The sequence below is a fragment of the Rhineura floridana genome, chromosome 2, assembly GCF_030035675.1.
Source record: "Rhineura floridana isolate rRhiFlo1 chromosome 2, rRhiFlo1.hap2, whole genome shotgun sequence".
NCBI classification, from domain to species: Eukaryota; Metazoa; Chordata; class Lepidosauria; order Squamata; family Rhineuridae; genus Rhineura; species Rhineura floridana.
Genome location: NC_084481.1, coordinates 18,372,873 through 18,399,765, shown reverse-complemented (window position 1 = coordinate 18,399,765; position 26,893 = coordinate 18,372,873). Strand labels below are relative to the sequence as shown.

General features: G+C 41.6%; 1 protein-coding gene across 3 annotated transcripts in view; it reads left to right on the top strand.

Moving 5' to 3' along the window:
* FAM117B (family with sequence similarity 117 member B) overlaps window positions 1-22,226 on the top strand; it is an 86,388-nt gene extending 64,162 nt beyond the window's left edge. For 2 of the 3 annotated variants that reach the window (XM_061607964.1, XM_061607962.1), the window contains 2 exons: window positions 118-238; window positions 15,176-16,880. In XM_061607964.1, the coding sequence (XP_061463948.1) occupies window positions 118-238; window positions 15,176-15,494 (440 nt within the window). In that variant the 3' untranslated portion in view covers window positions 15,495-16,880. Of the gene's footprint in view, window positions 1-117; window positions 239-15,175; window positions 16,881-21,011 lie in introns of those variants that run through there. The other variant, XM_061607963.1, reaches the window with a different exon arrangement.
* Window positions 22,227-26,893: the final 4,667 nt, after the last annotated feature.

Sequence of the window (26,893 nt, the reverse complement as noted above, 5' to 3'; positions counted from 1 at the left end):
TTCATTTAGCTTTTTAGCAGTATTAATCAAGGGGGCATGGAGAGAAGAGAGAGGCAAGTACACGTGATTTAATGTGTATTGGTATGTTTCAAGTAACTGAACCTCTGCTTATTACAGAGAATGGAAACAATTCTCCCCTGCCCAAATATGCCACATCGCCAAAACCCAACAACAGCTATATGTTCAAACGTGAACCTCCAGAGGGCTGTGAAAAGGTGAAAGTGTTTGAAGAAAGCTTGTAAGTAGTACTGTACTTCATAGTTATCAAGTTTAATATTTCAGTCATGGTTGAACTTCTGTACAGTTTTAGTGTGTCTGGACTCATCCTAAATTTTTTCACTCTGTTACATTTTGTCAGCTTGTTATTAAGTAATAATTTAAAGCTATTTACAGCCCCCTCTTATTTAAAGAGAGAGTATTTAGGTAGCAGAGGTCAGACCCAAAGCTGCTTCATCTGTAAGAATCGTGATATATTGTAACTAACCATGGCAACCTGGGACGCAGAGGAGGGAAGGACAGTGGTCAGTGATTGAGGACTGAAAGTATATTTTGCCACACAAATTTACCCTTTTACTAGTGATCAGACTTAGCACAAATCTTATTGTAACCTAGGCTTCATAGCTCTCAAGAACTCACACACAGATGCATTAAAAGCCTCAAAAGAGATACTTTTCAAGTGTGGAATATCTAGAGATTATCTGAAAACACGCATAGGAAGTGGAAGGAAGGCTAGGCCGCAAAGGAAGAAGACAGACAGGTAGCATAGAATTGCAGGGATGGTGAGGGATTCTAAAAGCAACAAAAAAGCTTTCTTCAGGTACATTCATAGTAAATAACAGAAAGGAAATGGTGGTTGAGCTACTCAGTAAGGATGGAAAAATGATAACAGATGACAAAGAAAAGGCAGAAATGCTCAGTTCCTACTTTGGCTCATTCTTCTCCCAAAAGATGGTCTATGACCCTCCTGGCAAACATGAAGTACAAGTTGAAGGGGCAGGAATGCAGCTTGAGATTGATAGACAAATGGTCAAAAAATACTTAATTACTTTGAATGAGTTCAAATCTCCAGGGCCCAATGAGCTGCATCCTAGAGTAATGAAGGAATTGGCTAAAGAACTCTCAGAATCACTGTCTGTTATCTTTGTGAAATCATAGAGGATGGGTGAAGTGCCAGATGACTGGAACAGGGCTAATGCTGTCCATATCTTTAAAAAGGGAAACTATAGACTACTCAGTCTGACATCAATCTCTGGGAAAATTCTGGAGCAGATTATAAAGCAGATGGTCTGTAAGTGCTTTGAGAACAATGCAGTGATTACTAGAAGCCAACATGGATTTGTCAAGAACAAATCCTGCCAGGCTAATCTTGCCTCATTTTTTGATGGGGTAACCTTTCTGGTAGACTGCAGGAATGCTGTGGACATAGTATATCTTGACTTCAGCAAAGCTTTTGATAAGTGCCCCTTGATATTCTGATTAATAAGCTAGCTAAATGTGAGCTAGATGGAACAACTATCAGGTGAACCCACGGTTGGCTACAGTCTTACTTAAAGAGTGCTCATCAATGGTTCCTTCTCAGACTGGGGGAGGTAACGAACAGGATGCCACAGGACTCAGTCCTGGGTCCAGTGCTTTTCAACATTTTTATTAATGACTTGGATGAGGAGGTGCAGTGAATGCTTATCAAATTTGCAGATAACACAAAATTGGGTAGGATAGAATACCCTGAAAGATAAACAAAATTCAAGGCTGAAGCACTGGGCTGAAAACAGAACGAAATTTAATAGGCATAAGTGTAAAGTTATATACCTAGGAAAAAGAAGCCAAATGCACAAGTTATATGATGGGGAATACGTGGCTTAGCAGTACTACAACCAAGAAGGATCTTGGAATTGTTGATCACGTTGCATTTGAGCGAACAGTGTGATGTGGCTGCAAAAAAGGCAAGTGTTATTTTAGGCTGCATGAACAGATTTATTATTTTATTTATTTAATTTAATTTAATTTATATACCGCCCTAAGCCCGAAGGCTCTCTGGGCGGTGTACAAAAAGATAAAACAAGCACAGTGTATAAATACAATAAATACAATAAATCAAGAAACAAAAACAAACAAACAATAAAAGAACCAAACAACGTCCAAAATACAAAATAATAATAAATACTGTTAAAATACACTTTAAAATGCCTGGGAGTATAAAAAGGTTTTCACCTGGCGCCGAAAAGAGTAGCGTCGGCGCCAGGCACACCTCATCGGGTGTATAGTTTCCAAATCATGCGAAGTGCTAATTCTCCTCTATTCAGCACCGGTTAGGCCTCATCTTGAGTAATGCATCCAGTTCTGGACACCACACTTTAAGGATGCAGACAAACTGTAACAGGTTCAGAGGAGGGCAACAAGGATGATCAGAGGACTGGAAGCAAAGCCCTATGAGGAGAGACTGAAAGAACCGGGCATGTTTAGCCTTGAGAAAACAGAGGAGAAATGATAGCACTTTTCAAGTGCTTGAAAAGTTGTCACTTAAGTCAGGATCACTTCTTGCTCATCAATCGAGCATTCTAGAGGCAGCTGGACAGCCATCTGTCAGATATGCTTTAACTTGGATTCCTCCATTGAGCAGGTGGTTGGACTCAAAGGCTTTATAGGCCCCTCCAACCCTACTATTTTATAATTCTACTTTCTGACAGTCTCTGGCATTGCAAGATGAAGAAGAATACCCACCTTCTTTCAGCTCCAAAAAAAGGTGATAGCTCTTGCCAGGTTTGAGTACAGTTCTGGATTGACCTATTCATTTAAAATTTGGTTGCCGACAAGCCAATAAAACTGCTTAGTGAAGGGATTGGGTCTGACCACCTGCCATCATCCCCGCCGTTAACAAATTAAGTATTCTGTTGCAAAAAGGGTGAATAGAATCATAGAATCATAGAGTTGGAAGGGGCCTTGTAGGCCATTGAGTCCAACCCCCTGCTCACAGCAGGAAATCCACAGCTAGAGCATCTCCCACAGATAGCTGTCCATCCTCTGCTTGAAGACATCCAGCGAATGGGGATCCCACCACCTCCCTAGGCAGTCGGTTCCATTGCCGAACTGCCCTTACTGTCAAGAAGTTCCTTCTAATGTCCAGGACTTCCCAGGAGGATCCCTACGCCTGTGCAGCCTCTGAGACGAGCTCCGTCTTGGATGAAACTTATCCAGTTTAAATTCAGTCAGAAGGCTCTTTTCTGACTGGGAATAATTTCTTCCGGTTAAAGAAGAAACGTGAGATTTCCCACATAGCTTTGTTTTGATTGTTGGAGTCTGGAATTCGTCAGAATTGTCTGTCTTCCAGCAGCTCAGACAGAGCGAGGATTTTTATGCTAGCTCAGCTGGATAAGTGACCCGTTTTTTTTTATACGGATTAACAGGCAAACATCCTCCTGTCTACATCATTTTCTTATCTATACAGCTAAAGAGATTTGTCAAAGTAACAGCAATTGAGATAACCTAGGTGAGGTAAGACCTTCCTTTTTTTATTCACGGAACTAAGGGGGAAGAAAATATAAATAGTTTATCTTTTTTTTTATTGCAAAAAGCTGACATGGAAAATAGCATTTTAAAGATTACAACGGACGAGAGATTTCTGATTGGAAGAGATAAGAAATCTTTTTGATTTATGGCTGGGACTATTTTTCCTGATCTACTTTTTTTTTGACGAATCTGCTCATTCTCTCTGCTACTAGCTATTTCGACGCTGTGAACTAAAGCCGTTCTTACACTTCCGGGCAGATAAGAGATAAGGGCTGTCCAGCGTGTGACGTTAGTTTGTTGGAAAGATTAACTCCTTTGTAACTGGTTAAAGAAATAAGCTGCTCTTTGTTTGGGACATTGAAAATTGAAGGAGTTTTGTTCCTTTGGCTTTAAGAATGACAATTAAGAAGATCATGGATGTACAAGAAGGGACTTTATCTCTAGACATGTTTCAGAAAATAATGAATGGGATTAACTCAATAAAACAAGAACTGAGAAATAATAGACAAGCGTGGAGAATTGAATTTCACGAAATGAGACAGGAGCTGAAAGAAACTCAGGATTCTATGAGAAAGGAGAATAAAGATAGATCTGGAAAACAAAAAAAGGATGAAAGAGAAATTAAAGGCAAGGTTCAAACTATGGAGATTGGCTTAATTATGGACATGAAAAAAGATTTGGATTTCCTGGCTGTGATGGATCCTGGAGACAAATATTACAGTTTGGAATTCAGCGCTGTCCCTGAAGGAATTGAAGAGATTGGAGATAAAGATATTATCGGTTCAAAAAAATTCTTGGACTGGAAGGATTTGATGGAACTTGAAATGGAGAAAGTTAACAGAATTAATCCCTGTTTTGTGTCAATGGAAAAACCTTCAAGAGATGTACTAGTGTATCATGTGGAAAAGAGGAACAGAGATGCGGCTTTGCAACAATACTTCAGTGATACGTTTGGATTTGATGGCAAGAAAATATCTGTGATGGAGGAAATTCCTATCAGACTTTTATTATATGACTATGACAGCAAGATTTTTGGGTGCGTAAAGATGGAAGATGGACCCAATATGGATAATGACAGAAGAGCGATTTAAAATTACTGGACTTAGTAGATTTGATGAGTTGGATTAATTGATATGTTTATTTAGTAAAAAAATTGATTGATATATATCTCAAGGATTGGAAACTTCTCTTTGACTTTTTGTGGAAGATTAAAATGATAGGATGTTAATGAGATTTGAAACCAACTAAGATAACCGCTGGAGGAAGGTGATTTTATAATCTATTAAGAGATAGGTTTGTTATATATTATAGATTTATAGCTGAATTATAGCGATTTGAAATTACTGGACTTAGTAGATTTGATGAGTTGGATTAATTGGCATGTTTATTTAGAAAAAAAATTGATTGACATATATCTCAAGGATTGGAAACTTCTCTTTGACTTTTTGTGGAAGATTAAAATGATATGATGTTAATGAGATTTGAAACCAACTAAGATAACCGCTGGAGGAAGGTGATTTTATAATCTATTAAGAGATAGGTTTGTTATATATTATAGATTTATAGCTGAACTATGACAAATCGGAAGTCAATATTCTTTCTTTTTTATATATATATATATATTTCTTTTTGTATTGTACTAGTTATTGATTTGTGTTGTTTTCTTTTTGTATTGTTTTGGTTTTGAAAATTGGAATAAAAATTAATTGGAAAAAAAAGAAGTTCCTTCTAATGTCCAATCTGAATCTACGCTCCTGCAACTTAAAACCATTAGACCTAATCCTACCCTCTGGGGCAGCAGAGAACAAATCTGTACCCTCCTCTATATGACAGCCCTTCAGGTACTTAAAGAGTGTAATCATGTCGCCCCTCAGCCTTCTCTTCACCAGACTGAACATGCCAATTTCCTTCAACCTTTCCTCATAAGACTTGTTCTCCATACCGGCTATCATCCTCGTCGCCCTCTTCTGAACCCGCTCTAACTTGTCTGTATCTTTCTTAAAATGAGGCTCCCAGAACTGAACACAGTATTCCAGATGAGGCCTGACTAACGCAGAATATAGTGGGACTATTACTTAGCTCGACCTGGAAACTATAGCTCTGTTTATGCAGCCCAAAACCGCGTTTGCCTTTTTTGCCGCAGCATCACACTGCTGGGTCATGTTCAACTTGCGATCCACTACAATTCCAAGGTCCTTCTCACACGCACTACTGCTAAGCCGGGTATTTCCCATCCTGTACCCATGCATTTTGTTTTTGTGGCCTAAATGCAGAATCCTGCATTTGTCTTTATTGAATTTCATTTTATTAATTTCAGCCCAATTTTCTAGTCTATCCAGGTCCCTTTGGATTTTATTCCTGTCTTCCATTGTGTTAGCTATCCCTCCCAGTTTCGTATCATCCGCAAACTTCATAAGGCTTCCCTCCACCCCGTCATCTAAGTCATTGATAAAAATGTTGAAGAGTATCAGCCCCAGGACAGAACCCTGTGGTACTCCACTCGAAACCTCCTTCCAGTCCGAAGCAGAGCCACCAACGACCACTCTTTGAGTACGGTTTTCCAACCAGTTGTGAATCCACCTGACAGTATTTCCATCTAGTCCGCATTTGACCAGTTTGCTAATCAAAAGGTCGTGGGGGACTTTGTCAAACGCCTTGCTGAAATCTAGACAGATGACATCTACAGCATTTCCACCATCTACTAAGCTAGTGACCCGATCAAAAAAAGAGATGAGATTAGTTTGACAGGATTTTTTCTTGACAAACCCATGCTGGCTTCTTCTAATCACAGCATCTAGATAGTTGCCAATGGACTCTTTTATTATCTGTTCTAATATCTTTCCCGGTATTGAAGTCAGACTGACTGGCCTATAATTCCCCAGATCTTCTTTTTTACCCTTTTTAAAGAGCGGGACGGCGTTTGCCCGTCTCCAATCCTCCGGCACCTCTCCCGTTCTCCAGGATTTCTCAAAGATGATGGCAAGAGGTTCCGAGAGTACATCCGCAAGTTCCTTCGATACTCTGGGATGCAGTTCATCAGGCCCTGGAGATTTGAACTCATTTAGGTTAACTAGGTATTTCCTGACTATCTCCTTATCAATCTTGAACTGCAATCCCGACCCCTTACTGAGATTGCTGCCGATGCAAGGTTGCACACCGTTCCCTTTTGGGGAGAAAATGGAGGCAAAATAGGCGTTGAGCAGTTCTGCCTTTTCTTTGTTATCTGTCAACATTTTGCCATCCTCAATGAGCAGCAGTCTCACTGTTTCCTTGGTCTTTCTCTTGCTTCGAACATATCTGAAAAACCCCTTTTTGTTGTTCCTCGCTTCCCTCGCCAGCCTCAGCTCATTCTGGGTTTTAGCTTTCCTTACGCTATTCCTGCAAGCCCGAGCCGTTCGTCGGTACTCTTCCTTGGTGATGCATCCTTCCTTCCATTCTTTATACATGCTCTTTTTTACTTTTACCTCCTCCACCAGTCTTCCGTGTAGCCACATTGGCTTTTTCCGATGTCTTCCGTTTTTCTTCCTCTTTGGAATTGTTTGCGATTGTGCTTTTTGTAATACGTTCTTCATGAACTCCCACGCTTCTTGGGCTCCTTTTTTCTTTAGTCTATCTAGCCACGGGATCCTACCCATCATTTCCCTGAGCTTGCTAAAATCGGCTTTCCTGAAATCCAAGGTCCATGTTTGACTATATTCTTCTTTGGCTTTCCCCAGAATTACAAATTCCAGCATTACGTGGTCACTTTCCCCCAAGGTACCGACTGCTTTAATTCCCGTGACCAATTCGTCCGTGTTAGTTAAGATCAGGTCCAGGATTGCCGATCCCCTTGTTCCTTCTTCTACTTTTTGAAAGAGGAAATTATCAGCAAGGCCCATCAGGAATTTGTTGGAGGCTTTGTGCTTCACAGAGTTTGTCTCCCAGCAGATATCCGGGTAGTTGAAGTCCCCCATCACTACTACTTCTTGCCTCCTTGAGATTTCAGAGATTTGTTTGAGAAAGGCCTCATCTACCACCTCTTCTTGGCCAGGGGGTCTGTAGTAGACACCTACTACCATGTCGGTTTTATTTGTTTCTCCATTTATTTTTACCCAAATGGTCTCTACCGGACCCCTTTGTTCGCTCTCTTGGATTTCCATAGAGGTGTATTTGTCTTTGACGTATAATGCTACTCCCCCTTCTTTTCTGTTGCTTCTATTCTTTCTGTAGAGTTTATATACAATGCAGTTCTGGAAATATACAATGCAGTTCTGGAAATAAAACTGGACCTAACTCATTTACCTAGTTTGTTTTAAACCAGATGTTTATCATAATGAACAAGATGACCATTGTGATTAGAACACTGGTTGGACTTGCGTGTTAAGTTGGTTTTCATGGATGGGTTGTCCCTTCCCACTCACTACCCTGGGCAGGCAACCTCTTCTACATTTGCTGGTGCCATGGAAACTCTAAACTGCTCTTCAGGGAGGGCCAGTAACAGTAGGAATAAAGAACAGACTTAAGAGAAACCTGTCCCCATCACAGCAAAGGCAAATGTCCACTGGGTGGGCTGGACCCTCTCTTCCCCTGCAGAATATGAACTTATCACAGTAATTCCAACATTCCATTTTCCTGAGGTGGAGGAGGGGATCCATGGATGGGACATACCACAACAGGGCCTAGATGCGAGGGCAGTGTAGCAGCAACCAGTTAGCACTCAACCACCTGCCAAAAGACACTTCAGTCAACACGTGTATCTAGCCTGTAACGTCTCACAAAGGTGGAGACTGAGGACCAGGTGGCCACCCTACAGATATCCCCCAAAGGAGCCCTGGTTCCAAATGTGGCAGAGGTGACAGCACTCCTGGTGGAATGGGCAGTGATTCCCCCAGGAACAGCAACAGAAACACTTTCATAGATCCTGGCAATGCAAGCCAGGATCCATCTGGAAAGCTTGGCTAATGACACCTCCTGGTGCTTGGCTTAAAAGACAAAGAGAACGTCAGAGTGTTGAAAGTCTTCTTGATGTAAATTTGCAAAGCTTGATGAACATCCAATGTGTTCCACTCCTTCTTAGGAGACTTGAGCTTAGGACAGAACCATGGCAAAATGATCTCCTGAGCTCTATGAAAAACAGAATTCACCATAGTCATATAGGAAGGATCTAAACAAAGCACCACAGAGTCTTGCTGAATCTTGCTGATCGGGTCACTAGCTTAGTAGATGGTGGAAATGCTGTAGATGTCATCTATCTAGATTTCAGCAAAGCATTTGACAAAGTCCCCCACGACCTTTTGATTAGCAAACTGGTCAAATGCAGACTAGATGGAAATACTGTCAGGTGGATTCACAACTGGTTGGAAAACCGTACTCAAAGAGTGGTCGTTGGTGGCTCTGCTTCGGACTGGAAGGAGGTTTCGAGTGGAGTACCACAGGGTTCTGTCCTGGGGCCGATACTCTTCAACATTTTTATCAGTGACTTAGATGACGGGGTGGAGGGAAGCCTTATGAAGTTTGCGGATGATACGAAACTGGGAGGGATAGCTAACACAATGGAAGACAGGAATAAAATCCAAAGGGACCTGGATAGACTAGAAAATTGGGCTGAAATTAATAAAATGAAATTCAATAAAGACAAATGCAAGATTCTGCATTTAGGCCACAAAAATAAAATGCACGGGTACAGGATGGGAAATACCCGGCTTAGCAGTAGTGCGTGTGAGAAGGACCTTGGAATTGTAGTGGATCACAAGTTGAACATGACCCAGCAGTGTGATGCTGCGGCAAAAAAGGCAAATGCGGTTTTGGGCTGCATAAACAGAGCTATAGTTTCCAGGTCGAGGGAAGTAATAGTCCCACTATATTCTGCATTAGTCAGGCCTCATCTGGAATACTGTGTTCAGTTCTGGGAGCCTCATTTTAAGAAAGATACAGACAAGTTAGAGCGGGTTCAGAAGAGGGCGACGAGGATGATAGCCGGTATGGAGAACAAGTCTTATGAGGAAAGGTTGAAGGAACTTGGCATGTTCAGTCTGGTGAAGAGAAGGCTGAGGGGTGATATGATTGCACTCTTTAAGTACCTGAAGGGCTGTCACATAGAGGAGGGTACAGATTTGTTCTCTGCTGCCCCAGAGGGTAGGACTAGGTCTAATGGTTTTAAGTTGCAGGAGCGTAGATTCAGATTGGACATTAGAAGGAACTCCTTGACAATAAGGGCAGTTCGGCAATGGAACCGACTGCCTAGGGAGGTGGTGGGATCCCCTTCGCTGGATGTCTTCAAGCAGAGGCTGGACAGCTATCTGCGGGAGATGCTCTAGCTGTGGATTTCCTGCTGTGAGCAGGGGGTTGGACTCGATGGCCTACAAGGCCCCTTCCAACTCTATGATTCTATGAAAGATACAAGGCTTCTTATCACAGATAAAATGCTGCCAGTTCCAACACCCTCCTGACAGATGTAATGGCCACTGAAAACAGACTCTTCCAGCTGAAGAACTTTACCGAAGCCAACCTGAGAGGCTTGTAAGGAGCTTTTATTAGCACATGGAGGACCCTATGAAGGTCCCAGATAGGGCATCTATGAACCATAGGAGGCTTCACCAGAGGGTAGGATCCTAAAGGAGCACTGGATTGTTTATTTAATTTGGAACCTAAAGGCCAGTAAGCAGCCACAGAAGCCCCCCCCCCATGCTCTGATCCTCCTGAGTGAGTGCTCTTTTAATCGGGGTGGTGGTGGTGGGGAGTGAGTAAAGACGTTAACTTTGTAATTTTCAAGACTCGCAAACAGGTCCACTAACGGTCTGCCCAACCTGTTAACTATCAGTTGAAACCCATCATGATGGAGATATTTGCTTGCTGGTTGAGCCAGTCAGCTTGAAGGTTGGAAACGCTGGAGACATGCTCTGCTGAGAGGAATTCTAGTTGTTCTTCAGCCCATTCCAGCAGTAGAACTGCTTTGTGCATAAGAGAGTGACACCAGATGCTCTCCTGTTTGTTTTTGTGCACCTTAGTGGTCATATTGTCCATGTACCCTAACACATGCCTGTGATGGCTCATAGAGAGAAACTGCAGAAGAGCAAGCCTCAGTGCCTGCAGCTCCAGCTAATTTATTGTCTTCTCCACCTCCTCTGGCATCTAACGCCACTGGGCAAAGCAGTTTCCTAAATGAAAATCTGCCATGATCTAGAGCTGCTCCTGCTTCCCAAACAAGATCTCTTGCTGAGAGCTTGGGAAAGCCACAATTGAAGTGCACACCTCACCTCTTCCTCCAGGAGCACCTGATAGAATTCTGATGGAATCCCTGAATGATTTCATGCTGAAAAGAGAGAAGGGACCATTGAAGCTCAAACTTGCCCAAGAGACACACTCTGTGCCTGTAGTCATGGCTCCCTGGAGATGGGCCAGTTGGAATACGTCTGGTTTCCTGGAGGATAGCACCATTCTTACTGACTTGTGGATCTTGATTATGCGCTCCCCTGGCAGGCTCACCAACCCCATATGTGTGTTGATCACCACTCTCAGGTGCATCATCTCCTGTGATGGAACCAGCTGGCTTTTCACAATGTTGACCAGGAAGCCATGTTGGTGAAGGCAGTCCATAGTCAAAGCTGTATCCCTTTCGCCTTGATACAGACAATCTGACTGGGCCAGCAGATTGTCCAGGTAAGGAAATACATACACAGCCTGTTGTTTCACATGTGGAACTACTGCCACCAATGCCTTCATGAACACCCTTGGGGTTGAGGATAGTCTGAAGGGGAAGGCCGTGAACTGATCATGCTTGCCCTAGTTGGCAAAATGCAGATACCACCTGTAGAGTATATGAACCGGTACGTGGAAGTAGTCTTCTGTTGAATCTGACAAAGCCATGAAACTCCTGACCTGAGGCTCTCCAGAATGGTCTATAGAGTCTTCATGTGGAACTTTCATTTCCTCAAGTACCAGTTGACCCTCTTCAAATCCAAAATGGTGTACCAATTTCTGATCTTTTTGGAATGGTGAACAATACTGGGTAGGAGCCAGAACACATCTGAGAGCACAGCACCAGTTATATTACTTCAATGTCCAAAGATGGCTTGCAGCATCAGAAAAGGTTTATGAGGCTTGTGCATGAGGCTTGTGGGGCATTCTGAAGCTTGTGGGAGAAGAGACAAAGTGGTCAGGTGGAAACTTTGCAAATTTCATTATGTAGCTGTGGTTTACAATACTTAGAACCCAATGGTCTGTGGTAGTGGATTGTCACTGAGAAAGATAATGCTGGAACCACTACCATCTGGACTGCTATTGTTGCTGATGTCTGTCCTTCTGGTCTCCAGAAGAGTCAGGCCTGGAGAAGGAGGAATGGTTCTGCTGTCACTGCCGTGGTTGGAACAAATGACTCCCTGAAGAGACAAAAGAGGGGGGAAACTGCTGCCTTTCCTTTTGTCCTGCTTAGAGCCTTGGGGGAGGGCCACCTTCTTGTCCCTAGTTTCATCAAGGACATCATCTAAATCAGTGGTTCTTAACCTGGGGTGCATGCACCCCCTTTTTCTAGGAGTCCGAGGCCCAACCAAAGATTTTGGAGAACTGTCATTTATCGTAGCTAAGTTAGGCTAAAACACACATTAAAATAAAATTAAAGTAAAAAATGAACGGTATTTTTTCAGGGGGCGCAAGAGCATATTTTGGAAATCCAAGGGGTGCTGTCAGTGGAAAAGGTTAAGAACTACTGATCTAAATGGTCTCCAAAAAGCTTTCCTCCTTTGAAAAAGAGTACTTGGCAGACTAGCCTTGGCCTTAACATGAGCATTTCAAGATTTTAATCAAAGCTGCCCGCGTGCATCCACATCAGTGGCCCTGGCCACATACTGTATAGCATCAGCAGAGGCATCTGCCAGATAAGCTGAAGTCTTGGGATAATTTGCACAACCCATGTCTTAGAGAACCTCCTCAATCAGGAATTTAGTCCACAAAAAGGAGGGCCTAGCCATGAATGAGGCAGGAGATGAAAGCAGATTCCTCATTTGCTCTTCTTAACAGGCCGTCAGTGTTTCTATCCTCTAGGGTTTGGGAAAATCTTCTGCATCACAGGACACTATAGACCCAGGAACTAAAGAAGCCCCAGGGGCATCTATGAGCGGGACTCATACATGTTTCAAAGCCACCCTATCAAAGGAGTAGGGATGCCTGGCAGTGAGCTAGAAACCTTAGCAGCCCCAGTGATTTTCCATTCAACTAATATGGTAGAAGACAAATTCTCTGAAAAAGGTAAAAAAGGGAAAACTATAGCTATGGCCCTAGAAGTTACTGCCCATTTGGACTCCTGAGGAGGTCCACAGTTTTACAATCCTTCTTAAGGAGAGACTTGAGATCAGTAGCAGAAAAAGCCTTGAGGAGGTGCCACCCTCCTCTTCCTGCTCCAGAGACAACTTGCCCTCCTTATCTGAGGGAAAGGAAGAAACGGGCTACCACACTGTTCCCATCATCCCCATGGAGAATCACAGAAGCCCCAAAAGGCCTTAGAAGAATGAGTTTGCTTTGTGGGAGCTGGGTGCTTCTTAAGCATCGTTTCTCAGTAGTGACAAAGCCTATGGCCAAAGCTGATGAGGCCAAAATAGGAGGCTGCCCTGGGCTCCTGCTGGGAGGAAGGGCGGGATATAAATCAAATAGTTAATAAATAAAGAGTGGGCTTGCTTATGATGAGCATCTCTGGACCTGCAAGGCTTAGGTCTGGAGGAGGAGAAGAAATCTCCCACCTAAATTTCCTGCCAGATGGCAGCCAGACCAATTTGCTGAAGCCTGAGGGAATTAACAAGCGGTGTAACTCCTTCCTGAGTCAACATGGCCATTGAGGGAGGGGGTACCCCTAATTGGCCACCTAAAGGGGAAGTCTAGGTGAGAATCAGTTGAATCCATTTACAAAATCCTGGATGGAGATACTAGCCCACAATCATTGAGGGAGGAAGGGAACCCACTCCTAGGTGTCTCCTAAGTTCTAGCTCACCGGAGCACCTGGATCCCTCCTTCAGCCCAGTGGGGTTGATTGGCCACACCAAGCCTCCCACCTACGCCGTAGGCCCAGACAGCCCAGTCAGAGCTACTGGGCTCATCGGGAGAATTGACTGAGAGGGCTGGTGAACTCATTAAGCCAGAAATGTTAGGCCTAGGAAGCGTGTACTTTCCCCCTCTTTTTCTTTAAATAAGCAGACCTTGGATATGTATCTCCACCTAATTATATCCCTCATATAAGAAGAACAGAAAGATAGGTTGCCAGCCTTTGCAGCGGCGGAGAGGAATGTGAGCATCCTGCAGTGGAGCTGAGTTGGAAGAGAACTGAGGAGAGGTTGCTCATCTCACTCAGGTGAGCTCTGCTCATTTGTCTCTTCCTGTCCAGTGGAATGAGTGGGCAGAGACAACCCATTTGCAGATTCCTCTCCTCCACTGCAGGAAAATCAGCAAACAGTAGGTACTCAGGCAATCCTCCAGATCAGGGTTTGGGAACACACATGTTGTATTCAGCCCATAAGCTGCTTTCAGTGGTCTGCCAGCCCTCTTTCAAAATCAGCTGCTTCTTCCTCTTGCTCCTGACTTCCTTGCAAAGGCACCTCTTCTCCCTCTGTCACAGTGCCATTGCTAAACAGAGTTCCTGTTTCCTGAGCAGTAAGACTTTCTAGGAATGGCACCATGCAAGAGGAAGAAGAGGTGTCTTTGTAAGTTAAAGGGTTTCCTTTCCATTGCAGTGCTGGACTGGGAGGAGTGCTGCGATAGGGAGGAAAGCGCCCCCACTTTTCTGCTGATCAACAGATGACGTGTGTGCTGTGTGTTAGCCACATTGGTTTTGCTTCATGCTGGTGCAGCCCTCTGGCCAAAAGGTTAGCTGCCCCTTCTCCAAACTGCAGTTTGGTGACAAAAGTATGAACCAAAGATTGATTCTTCCTTTGAGAGGAAAGTGCATTTATTTTACAAGATTGTCAGGACAGTAGTGCGTTCTCTTCATGAAAATGATTTTACATTACAAAGGATATATAAAAAATGAGTTGGATCCTCAAAACTGTGAATGGAAGGGAAACATGCAGAAGGCAATTTTTCCATCAAAGCTACCTCTTCAGTACAACCATCTGCCCTTTTCCATTCGTGAGGGTCGGGGGACCTTCCACTCATGCAAGGTGCCTCTGGCAGTCCTGTGTTCTATCCCATGCCATTCCAGGGCACTGTGGCAGAGGCAGTGGGAAAGTCCCTTTTCTGAGAGCTTGTTTCCACTTGTAGTTTTTGGGATCCAATAATCTAAAAATTGACATTTTAAGTTGTTAGATTTGTATAAAGCGACGTGTAACACTTCATCAGGCACAGTTAAGGCTGATACAAAACTTACTTGGAAACAAGTTTATTGATATTTTGAACTTTTTTTAGGATTGCTGCTTGCGATTTACAATCTTGCATGCTTTTATACTGGTCCAATAATGGTAAACCTGTTACGTACCTCTTGATCCCTGGGGTTAGCACAGCAAACACTGAATACTATTAACAAGGACAAGATTTAGAATATAGTTAAAATGCCCTCCTTCTTTCACACACGCGTGCTCACATAAGTGTCATGCCTTTAATTTTCATAATGTTTGGTATTTACAATTAAAATATTCAAAACTTGTGAAACTTATAGCAACATTTAACTTCCTGTGTTAAATCTTGTAATGTTTTTATTTTTGTTTTGTAGGCCAAAGCCCTTGCATGAAATTCCAGCCTTTTACTGTCCTGACAAGAATAAAGTAAACTTCATTCCTAAAAGTGGCTCTGCTTTCTGCCTTGTCAGTATCCTGAAGCCACTTCTTCCCACCCAAGATCTTACACTCAAGGGTGCTACTCATAATCTGACCGTCACACCTGGTATGACACCCACATTACTGCAGCCTATTGCCATGGCCTCTCTGTCTGCAACTACAGTCCAAGAGCGTCTCCCTAGCGGAACTAACAAAGTAATACCACAGATGTCTGTGCTCCAGCAGTCAAGACACAGTGAAGAAACTGAAGGATAAACTTGGTTTTCTTAACCTTTGAAAGAACTTCAAGCTGGTTGTGATTATGCCTTCCAGATCACACGTGTTTGCATCATGATTTCTGGCAATTCCATAAACAGGTCATACTCTTATCTTGATCTCCATGACCATGACTGTTAGGCTGGTGTGAGATCTAGGAAAAGGAGTTGCAGAGAAACTGCTATGCTTGTCTTGGGAAGGCTCAACTTCAGTCTCTGGCCTGCACTTTTTTTAAAGCTTTGGTATATTTAAGGGAGACATCCATAATCCTTTACAATTGGGAAGACCAATTTTTCTGATGCATTGGGTTCCAGTTTTAGACTTTGATTTTGAAGAAGGAAAAATTCAAGATATACCAGCTATTCCCAGCAAAAGATCTGCAAGGAAGACACAAGCAAACAACACTGTAAGATGTATTAGTTCATATGAAAAATCATTTACAAATCTTGAGCTTTTTGATGCATAGCAGAAAGCAGGATGATCACACTTTTACTGCTACATAATTTCGACTGTTGGGACCAAAGGACTGAAACTTCTCAACATTCTGTCATGTGACCATGTTGATTTCCCTCCTCCCCCCAGATAAACATAATATCCTTCAGACTAAAAAGAGAAGCAATATTGGTACATTTATGTGCATTAGGGTGGGGAATTAAGCACTCGCATAGAAGTACTTGTCTGGAAATAGTGTTTTAGAGCACTTCTGCCAATAGTGTAATGATTTCTTCCTAGTGTTGTGTTTCCGAATAATATTCTTTTCTCCCTCTCCTCAAAAATGGCAACTAACTGTCACATCAGTGCCTCTTGGGATATCTTGGTTTCTTGTGTCGCTGTCAGAATCTTGAATTGCCTTTTGGCTTATACCCAATCCTGTCATGTCTTGCCATTACTATATAAATGGTGTAGTCATATGATCTTGAAATGGCCATGCATGGTTCTTCCTGCTTGTCAAAGTACTGTTTCGTGAGTCTCTTGAAGGTAAAAGTTTGTCAGGCATGATATTTGTTAAAACAATTTATTTCAGTGGATATAGTCTCCTTTTTGACTAGCAATATTGTTAGGGTGTTACGGTAAGGACCTTTTGATTCTTTAATAATGGTCTGCAGATGTGACCCATTTCACTTCTTTTCTGATATTTTTTCAGTTGTGATTATGTAACACATTAGGATGTAGTATCTGTTACTAAAACTGTTTGTGAAGGGTGCTGAACTAATCTGGATACAAAAATATATTTACTGAGATTTATTAAATAGCACGGCATGAGCTACAGCAGCTGCTTAAAGACCGCATTTTCATATTCCGAAACACCTCAAAAAATGCAACTTTTCATGGAAGGTGGGCTAGTAATTGCAAGGGGATTGTTAATAAAGAGTGATTCAAAATGAATTGGGACCAAGCTACACAGTTATAGAAAGTTATTTTAAAATAAGGTTGCTGGCATTTAATGAAAAAATTGTAGAGTTAGTGTGACCATTGGTGATAGGCATAGCAATACTGTTACCCTGTTCATCTTACTATGCCTGTTCATCACCAGTGACCATTTGTTTGAAGTGGATCACACCCATATTAACTGGATCTTGTGTTCATTTTTGCTTAGTAATATGACATATCAGCTCCTGTATTGCTTGGCCTTTTGGTTTCACTTTATTATTAAAAAAAAAAATCTCCCTACTCAGGCTGTAAATACCTACCCGGTTTGGTGACCATTTTGTACATTTGCCAAAGTGGGTTCTGGGCTACAATATATTTGTTAGTCTTTAAGGTGCTATAAGACTTTGTCGTATTTGCTGCAACAGACTAACAAAGCTGTGCTTCTGGAATTCTTTTAAAAGTGTTACTTGATAATTATTGTACCCTGATCCTTTATTGTGTTGGCATATCTGTTTCTGTTTTCTGCTTATAGATGTTGTATTAGCACAGCAAGAAGGTCTGGCACACCCACCCACCCATCCATTTCATGAACCTAACTTGCTGGCATATCAAGTCTTAGGACTACTTATTTTGCAGCATAAAATATTAACATTGTGTTGTATTCAACATAACACTAAAGCAATTGTTCTGTTAGCAAAAGGATTTCTCCTTGCATGATGGAACAATCTCCTCTTCTCCTCCCCCCCACATGCCCCCTACATCTGTTCTCGGGGTTCCCTCAACCCTGCAGAGCTGATTTGGATGTGCATGCAAGGGGAGGGGGGAAGAAACCCTGTTGCACTAGCACAAAATGTTACTTGAGAGAGCAAAGTTCTTCTTACTTAGTTTAAGAGTGTTAAAGTAAATCAGATTTTTCATTCCAGTTTGAAGCAGGTATGGCTAATGTGGGAAAACAATATACTACAACAACTAGGTCTACCTTCAAACAATGCATGTTATTGATTTAACTTGTGTGAACACACATCAGCTTTCTTATGAAACTTTGAATGTTCTGGCTTTGTGAAACATGGGAAGGTGGGCTGCTTCGGTGCAGGAGGAATATTTGAATTTTGTTTAAACCCAGTTCCAGTTCTTATGCTAAGCAGCAGCAACTTATAGTTATCAGACTGTGTGGTGCTCTGTAGGAAATTTTTCCATTGAGTACCTAAGGGCCAACTTACAACTTGGAATCATATACAAAAGTTTTCAAAATTTGTCAAAACCAAAGATTTGTTATTTTAATTAGGGATGGCACACACACCTCCCCCCAATACAATTTGTGGCTCAGATTTGTAAATACTAATAAGGCCCAATCTGGTCTGGACAGATGTGTATCAGATCCAGATATTACATATCTCCAGAAATCGCATTGACTTACATTGCAAAACCAAATGGCCATAACTTTCAAGTGTTTTGACCTAAGGATATGAAATTTGGACACATGGTAACTTCTGCATAGGGGATGAAATCTGCCAAGTTGCAGGTGGGTAACTGTTGGAGTTTTCATGCTAGCGGCCATTAAAGTTTAAAATCTTTAAAGTTAAAATGGACATAACGGTTTTGTTTTTTCAGACAAAGACATGACATTTGCCAACATGATAGCCCCTATAGAGGGAATTAACCTTGCCAAATTTCAGGTGGGTAGCTAGCCACCTTTAAAATTTGCTTTTCCCCAGATTTTTTTTTAAAAGACCCTGTCTCATTAGGGGGTAGATTGTCAAAAGCAGTAGTGAGGGAGGAAAAAAATAAAGATACTATGTAATATTAACAATATTCACTATGGTTATCAATTGGAAATAATAGTAATGAAGTAATGATTCTTAGCTCAGAATGCTGGCTGATATGCCCACAAGGTTTGGCTGGCTGATGATGATAATAATGTGTGACCACACAAGCTGGCTGCTTCTTGTTTGTGGGTAACAAGTGGAAGATGATGATGGAAGAAGAATTCAGAAAGCCGTGCCCACAAGGTTTAATAATAATTCTTAGCAATGAGAATAGATGAAAATAAAAGGACAACAAACATTTTTTAAAAAAATATGTAGATAAGGAGAGGGCCGGGATTGATTAGGAAAGAACAGAAAACATACACAAGCTGAACAAATGCCACACCCCCACCAAACGTTTCTAAGAGACAGAACTTAAAAAAGATTTTTGCATTTTAAGACTTCACTCCTTCCAACCACTGTGACTGGAGAGTGTTGGGTGGGGTAATAACTTTCTAGCCTTCCTCTTTCTACATACTGCTGTTCTCCTTATTTGGTGTTGTAATTACTCCATTTCAGAGAGACCCTGTCTGGGTTCATTAGAGACTATTTTAAGCTTCAGATCTGTACAAATATCTACAAATCTGCTTCAACCTAATCTGTACAGGATACAAATCAGCCCAGTTTTGTTTGTGATTTGTACAAATCCGGTGCATAGCCCTGTTTATAATTAACATCTATATAAGTTATGTTTTTATAGTAAAATATGTTTTCTCCAAACTTTTCTTTGAAATGTAAATTTCCATGCCCTTAGTTAAGCTAGAACAAAACTGGATAACACATCACCCTCAGGGTACTTCAGCTTGGCCTGCAGGCAGATATTAGCAAGCTGACACCAGCTTTCATTAAGAGAACAGTAATTATTTAGTCCTCATGCTTGTAAAAATTTGAAGAAGTGACTGAAATTTTTGAGGAAATGCATGCCACTAAGCATCTATGTTTGTCTGGCTAGTAAAATACAGTGAGACTGGTCAACTTATTTGCACAACAAGGTAATATTCATCCAGGCCAGGTAATGATTTAAATAAATAAAAGTTAGCATAAGAAGAGCTTGCTGGATGAGGCCAATGGCCCATCTAGTCCAGCATCTTATTCTCACGTTGACCAACCAGATGCTTATGGGAAGCCTGTGAGCAGGACCTGAGCACAACTGTTTACTATGCTTTAAAATTCCAGTTGTATGTTCTAAGTCTTGGTTTACCACTCCACTGCCTAGTTCTAGGTTGTGTTTGTCCCTTTGTGTGTGACATCAGTGCAGTTAAGCCAGTGACATCAAGAGAGAGGCAAAATATCCAGAGAGGATAGAGTTCATGGAGGAACTGAAAAGAGCAAGGAAGTGAGAAAGACCAAGGAAAAATATGTTAACAGAATAATGAAAAACCTAGCTTTAGCTAATTAGAAACAAGGAGAACAAATTCTTTACTGCCAGTTGTCATGATTTCCAAGTCTACACGTAACTATAATCGTATGTTTGTCACATAAATGTTGAGTGGGTGTAATAAATAAATACACATGCATGCATACATATGAAATGTATGTGTAATGCATACATACATGCCACTTGCTAGCATTCTATTTGTCCTTGTGTCATGCTGATCATGTACAAGAAAAAGAACCCTAGAAACTTGGGCAGGGGGGAAATCAGCAAAGCAAGATTTCTGGCTCTTCCTCAATCCCAACTGCAATGTGGGAGTTGGCTTGGAGTGAATTCATCCTCCGTTCCACACTCCCCTCAAGCCACATGGAAACAAATCCCCTTTTCCTTCAAAACTGCCTAGAGGAGGCAGAAGGAAGGCAATGTGCTCGAATGTATTGTTGCCTTCCTCATTCTTCCAAACGTTTGGTTTTATGATGATTTTTTTGCTCTATTTTTTTGTTTTTACGTACACCGCTTAGAAATGCAAATAATTAAGTGGCATATAAATATTTTAAATGCAGCTGCAGGAATAGAGAGTTGGATAAGTATTTGTTTTCAACATTTTGCTTGCCCTCTAGCCAGGAGTTGGCTTGGGTAAGAAAGGAAAGAAGACGGCTTCCTTCCCTGTTCTGATTCTAACTCCTGACTGAGGATGAGAGAAGGCCTGAAATGTTAAAGAAAGTGAGAGTATCTGCAACTCTGGGGAGAGAGAATTACTGTCACTGGGCTGTGAACACATTAGTTGCCTGCAACAAAGTGTTTCCATTGGCTGACCTAGAGGGGAAATGGGTTGATCTGCCGATCAGTTGCAAAATCTCTTTGAAGCATTTTTTTAAAAAAACAAAAAAACGCTTATGCTTCTCCAAACAGATTTTACAGTAAGAAGGAGTGGGGTTTGACTAATGTTGTCTGCCCTCTTTTCAGAAGAGAAAGGTGGAGAAGCACTGGAACCGGCAGAACAGTGAGTGTGTCTCTACCCCTAGGTCCCCACAACATTCTTAAAGCTGATTGGGAAAGAAGAATTGGAGGATCCTTCTCTCTTCCCTCCCTCCCTCATTGTGTCCTTGAGCCACCACTACTGATATCATGTCTTTTCTTGCTGTGTCATATTTCCCTTACTGTTTTTCTCAGTGATGGGGAGAGAACCCAGGGGCTGCAACGGAAGTACAGAGAGAGGCAGAATTGGAAGCAGGCTGTGATGGGGTAGGCTGGGGGAGCTAAGTAGTTGAGGAAAGTGGAGGGGAGAACCAATCATATATACACCACTACAACTTAACATTTTCTTTGTACACATGCAAGCAAGCATTTTTTTACTTAATTCCTTTTGAGATACTGCTGCTTATTGCTGTAATTGCTCCTTTTGAAAAAAGCAACATCAGTAAAATTATCTTTAAATGGCTATTTGGATTCAAGTGTAAGCTATTAGTGACATGAAATGGACCCTTTTGGGGGGGAATTATATGTCTGGTTTTAGCTAGATGTTAGTGTGGCTAAATAACACTGTATTGGGGCAAGTTTGAAGGTATTGTTGACCTAAAACTACTTTAAAAGATAGTTGTGGAGGATTAAGATTTATAGTTGTTTGGCACATCTAAAGGCCTCGTCAGTATGAAAGTCACATTTCCTTAAACCAATATAATATCTCCAGCACTAGGTAATGGAAGGGCAAACTACTTGTGTTGACAACTAAGTATGAATGTTTTCTTTGATGTCTAGTTTCATTTTGTTTGGCTATCGATGTCCGATTTAGATCTACAAATGAAAATAAAAATGTTCCCAAGATGTATCTTTCCTACCATTCTAACCTTGTCTGGATATTGTATAAGTCACTGCCAGTGGCATGTGACGTATTTCTCTTACCGGTTCACCTCTTGCTAGAGACTGGCTGTCCTGTTTTATGCCAGTACTAGGGATAAAGTTGTTACGGAGAAATCCACGCCTAATTTGGTGGACTGTAAGGCTATTGTGCTATATTTGCCAAGGCCAATAATGTTTATTGTAAGATTTTTAAAAAATCTTTTTCCTCTCAGAGCACACTAGTGTATTTGGGCATTTCTTCTTTTTCTATTGTTTTTTATTTTAATTATGTAAGATCTATGTCTGCAAGAAATTCTATTGAATTTTTTTACAAAAATGTTTTACTCACCTTTATGGGACTCGCACACTTTCAATAAATATTTCAAGTGAAGACTTGTGTATTTCATTTCCCCCCCCCACAAGGTTCATAACAAAACAAGAATGTTAACATACAAGGCCAGATGTATTAATGATGATCAACAGAGAAATTAATTTGGAAATTCTTACCACAACCACTGGAAATCTTATCCCTGAAACCACCTTCTTGTGAATGCACAGAATTGAGAGTTCTTGCTTTCTCCCCTTACCTGTATCTATTCAGAGTCCTTATATATTTATTTATTTATTTATTTGACTATTTATTAGATTTATATCCCACCCTTCCAGTAGGAGCCCAGGGCAGCAGTTAGACAGTTATGTTAGACATTAGCTCACCTATGCTTGCAAGTTTCTAACAGCAGTCATCTGAGTAGGCAAATTTAAATGGTTGGAGACCCCACCCAATGATTCTTGGATCTTGGGAGGTATCAGGAAATGGGGAGTCAGACAGTTAAATATTATTCCAATATACTATTTATTCATGTCTTACACACTACAACTATTAAATGCACTCTAGGTGGCTCTAAGCATCATATCAGAAACAGAAAAGAATACAAAATCCACATGAAGTGAAAAACCTTGCAAGGTACAAAGTCTCTGAGGTTACAATGTATGAATGGACAAAGTCCAGACTCAAAATCTTGCTACAGAGCCAGAGTTACAAAGTAGTTGGAAATACAATAATACTTTTCACCATCAGATGACATGGATGGAATAAGCAACGCCTGCAGTTCTTTGACCAGTCCGGAGACACTGGTATAGTACCTCGGGTGGCGTGGATTTTTATGTTTTCTTATCAGAAGGTATGCATTCTAGTGAATCTGGTTCCTCCATCTAGTTTCTCAATCTAGTGTCTCAACCTGGTTGCTCAATCTAGTGTTCTCAGATACCTAAAGGGATCCTGAATCCACTATCCTGAATGTCACAACAATCATCTGCCTTAAAAGGAATTCTATCTGCTCAGGCAGGCATACTGGCATCCTTCCCAGAAATGTTATCTTTATGTACGCAATCTACTGAATCGAATAAAAGATTCACTGCAGCTTACATGGGAGGGGGAGAAACTGCTGTTTGCTCTGTGAAACAAAAGAATATAACAAAAATGACAGGCGTGCTTATGTGAGCAATAACAGCACCATGAAGCAGATAAAAGCAATTGTAGGGCCTGGCCCATTACATTCCTTTTGTTTTAAAGGGCATGTTCTGAAAGGTGACATGTTTCTACTTGTCAGTTTGAGTTCCATATCATGGTATGATACTTTTGCTTCCACACTGGAATTTAATGTGGATTTGAAGCTGCTTGGTTTTTGTTTTGTGCTGCATCCAGTGCCGGATTTAGACTTGGTGAGGCCCTAAGCTATATAAAGCTTGGAGGCCCTTCGTTAAAAAATTACACCATATATATATATTCAGTACACATAAAATTTTAAAAGCCCCCCCCCAAATTCTGAAATTTTTTGAGGCCCCTGCGGATTGTGAGGCCCTAAGATGTAATTTGTTTAGCTTATGCCTAAATCTGGCACTGGCTGCATCCACACAACGTCCTCATTCCCTTGCTAAATTTTGATTTTCCTGATCTGCAGAGAATCCGATGAAAAAATCCAATATAAAATTGCATGTTATCCAACTATAGGTGCACTGAGACATGTTGTGGGTGTGATTTTATGTAAATGTGTGGCAATGTTTCACTTGAGTGCTGTCTGTTGCCACACCCCATACTTCCATTTTGTATCCATCCAACCAAAGGAAAGTTTACAGCCTGTATTTTTCTACCAGTTGTTGCTGAAGGCAAACTCATATTTTGTATTTCATTTTAAAAACAGCTCTTTTGCACAGAACTGCTCTTGCACAAAACAGCTGTATTTTTTAACTCCCTTGCAGGTACAGATTTTTTTTTAAAAGGTGCGCACATACAGGTAAACAAGTACTTCACGTTTCCGGAATGCAGTGGTTGGTGGGGCGGGGACAATACACAGCGTGAATACATTTCATCAAACAGTGCCCGATTATGGACAGGAAACTGAGATTCCCAGGCTATGGTCTGAAGGCACATGAGGCCACCACGTTGCTTAACCTAAGCAGGTCTGGGTCTGGTCAGCGCATGAATGGGAGGCATGTATGCCACGTTGGGTTTCTATGATGAAAGAAGTGTAAAAAATAAATACATTTTGGAGGCATAAAATTGAAAATACTCGTGTGGATGAAGGTGCACATACATGTACATGGAAGCTGCAACCCACATACACTAATAGGATGGGCATATTAACTGCAAGAGTATGACTGTTTTTACATGTTTGAAGATATTGGATGTTATTCATGCTTTAAATGTTTTAGAGGTGTTTTAAATTGTTTTAATATATATTTAATAGTATTGTTTTTAACTCTTTGGTATTTGCAACCTTAGCCTCCTTTGGGAGGAAGAGCAGGATAGAAATTTAATAAATAGATAAATAAAATAGATAATAGATAGATAAATCTCCTGGCACAAGTGAGCCATGCCACCAACATTAGAATATCCACCTCAATGGGACTGAACTTCATTTTATTGAGTGTAATACAGTCCATTACTGATCTCAGATCCTGGTTTAGCAGCATACTAGAATTTAATGCACAGTACAGCAGCGTACTAGAATTTATTGTACATTTAGTGTTATCTGCATACTGATGACACTATACTCCAAAATGCTAGATGACCTTAGTGGTTTCAGGTACAGCATGGGAAACAAAATAAGAGATACCAAAGCATGATTTCCATAGGTCCAAACCCATAGTCTTCCAGCTCCTGGAATGAACCATCCAGGTTGGAATGGAATTACAATGTTCCCAGGTCTGACCTCAGATAGTCATTTCAGAGGAATACCATGATCAGTGGTATAAAAAAGGTTCTGACAGATCCAGGAAAAATTGTAGGGTCTCACCACTCCTGTCCTGCTAGAGGTTATCCATCAGGGTGTCAAAACCAGGCTAGAAACCAGATTAAAATAAAACTAGGTGCTTGCTGTCTGATGCAAGAGTGTCCAGAGTTGTACAGGAACTACTCATTCAACCAACTTGACCTAGAATGGTATATTTGTGGCTGGCCGATTGCTGGAATAATCCTGAGAGTCCAAGAAAGTTTGCTTTCTAGCCACCTGGGACCATTTCCTCTCACAAGGAGGCATTTTCCTCCTGGATGCAACTGATCAGCCCTTTCCTGTTTAATGTTATGAACCAGGAAGCACAAAGGTTGACTATGGTAGACTGCATTCCTCCGAGCAAGTTTGTGATTGTCTTTGAGCCTTATCAACTGGAAATCATCCCATAACGTTTATAATGCCTGCAAAAAAGGAGCTGCTTGCCTTGGCTATGTACCGATGTGTACAGCGAAACTGAGTAGGATTTAACCCCTACTCAACGGAGTCTAAATCCTGTTTTCTCTACCAGTGTGTCTCTGCTCAGCCAAGGTAGAATTTAACTCTGCCTTTCCACTGATGGTTTGTGGAAAATGGCCTCACAGGCCAAACTTAACCCCCAAATGGGCCAAGATTGGCCCACAGGCCAGAGGTTCTGCACCTCTGGATTAGATAGTCCTCTAGATGCATTTACTAATGCAGCTGCATCCAAGTTGCTACAAATGAAAACGATTTTATCCTTGAAGTGTTTAGTAAATAAATCACAATTGTCTCCAAGGATTTAACCAACCTGCTGGCCAGATTGAAGTCAGCCACACTCAAAAAAGCTGTGGATGAAACTGCGATGACACCATTGCACTCCAACTTGTGCTTCTTTGCTATTGTCACTGACACAAAGTAGGCTCTAAGACAGGGGTGTACCCTTCCATATTGTGTTGAACTACAACTCCCAACGTCCTGCCTATTGGCTATGCTAGTGGGGGCTGATGGGAATTGGAGTCCTACAACATCTGGAGAGCCACAGGTTCCTCATCTCTGCTCTTAAGCTCTTGTCTGAGTTTTGTGAAATTTGTTCCAAGTGTTCCTTCACCTGCATTCCAGACATCATCTCATCTATGTTTCATTGCTCCCAACTCCCTAATAAACCAGGGAGATTAATCATCTCTATCTAGAGGAAGAGGACATTTTGGAGTAATTTTGTCATCTCAAGACTCCCAGAGAGTGACCAGGGCATTGACAGGAGATGAAATCAAACAGGATTCATTAGCCTCCAGAGGTTGACCATCCTCAAGTGCTGCCCTCCATCCATGGCAGATCTCTCGTGTGTGCCTCAGGAGCATGCATGCCTTCTCCAGATGCAAAGCTGTGCAGGAAATTCTTGCAAAGAAAATAAACTCACTGGTCTTTTTTTGTGTTTTGGTTTGTTTGTGTTGTGGCACAACTGAATTTCCTCAAAACCTTGTTACCTGCTAGCAACACGAGGGCTATTCTGGGGAAGCCTCTTTTGAATAGTCACAACTTGGCACTGTCTGTAGCCAAGATGAGTTGCCTTCCCAGCAGTGGTGGCTGGTGGTCATCAGGACAGGTAGGACGGAGGGCAGGGAGCCCAACAGTAGATGGAACCGGAGCCGGAGCCAGAGCCAGAGCCAATGACAGGCAGAGCCAACTCATTCCAGTTTTGTCCCCATTCTCCTCCTCCCTGCTGAGTTCTACAAAGGCCACACTGAGCCTAAGGAGGAG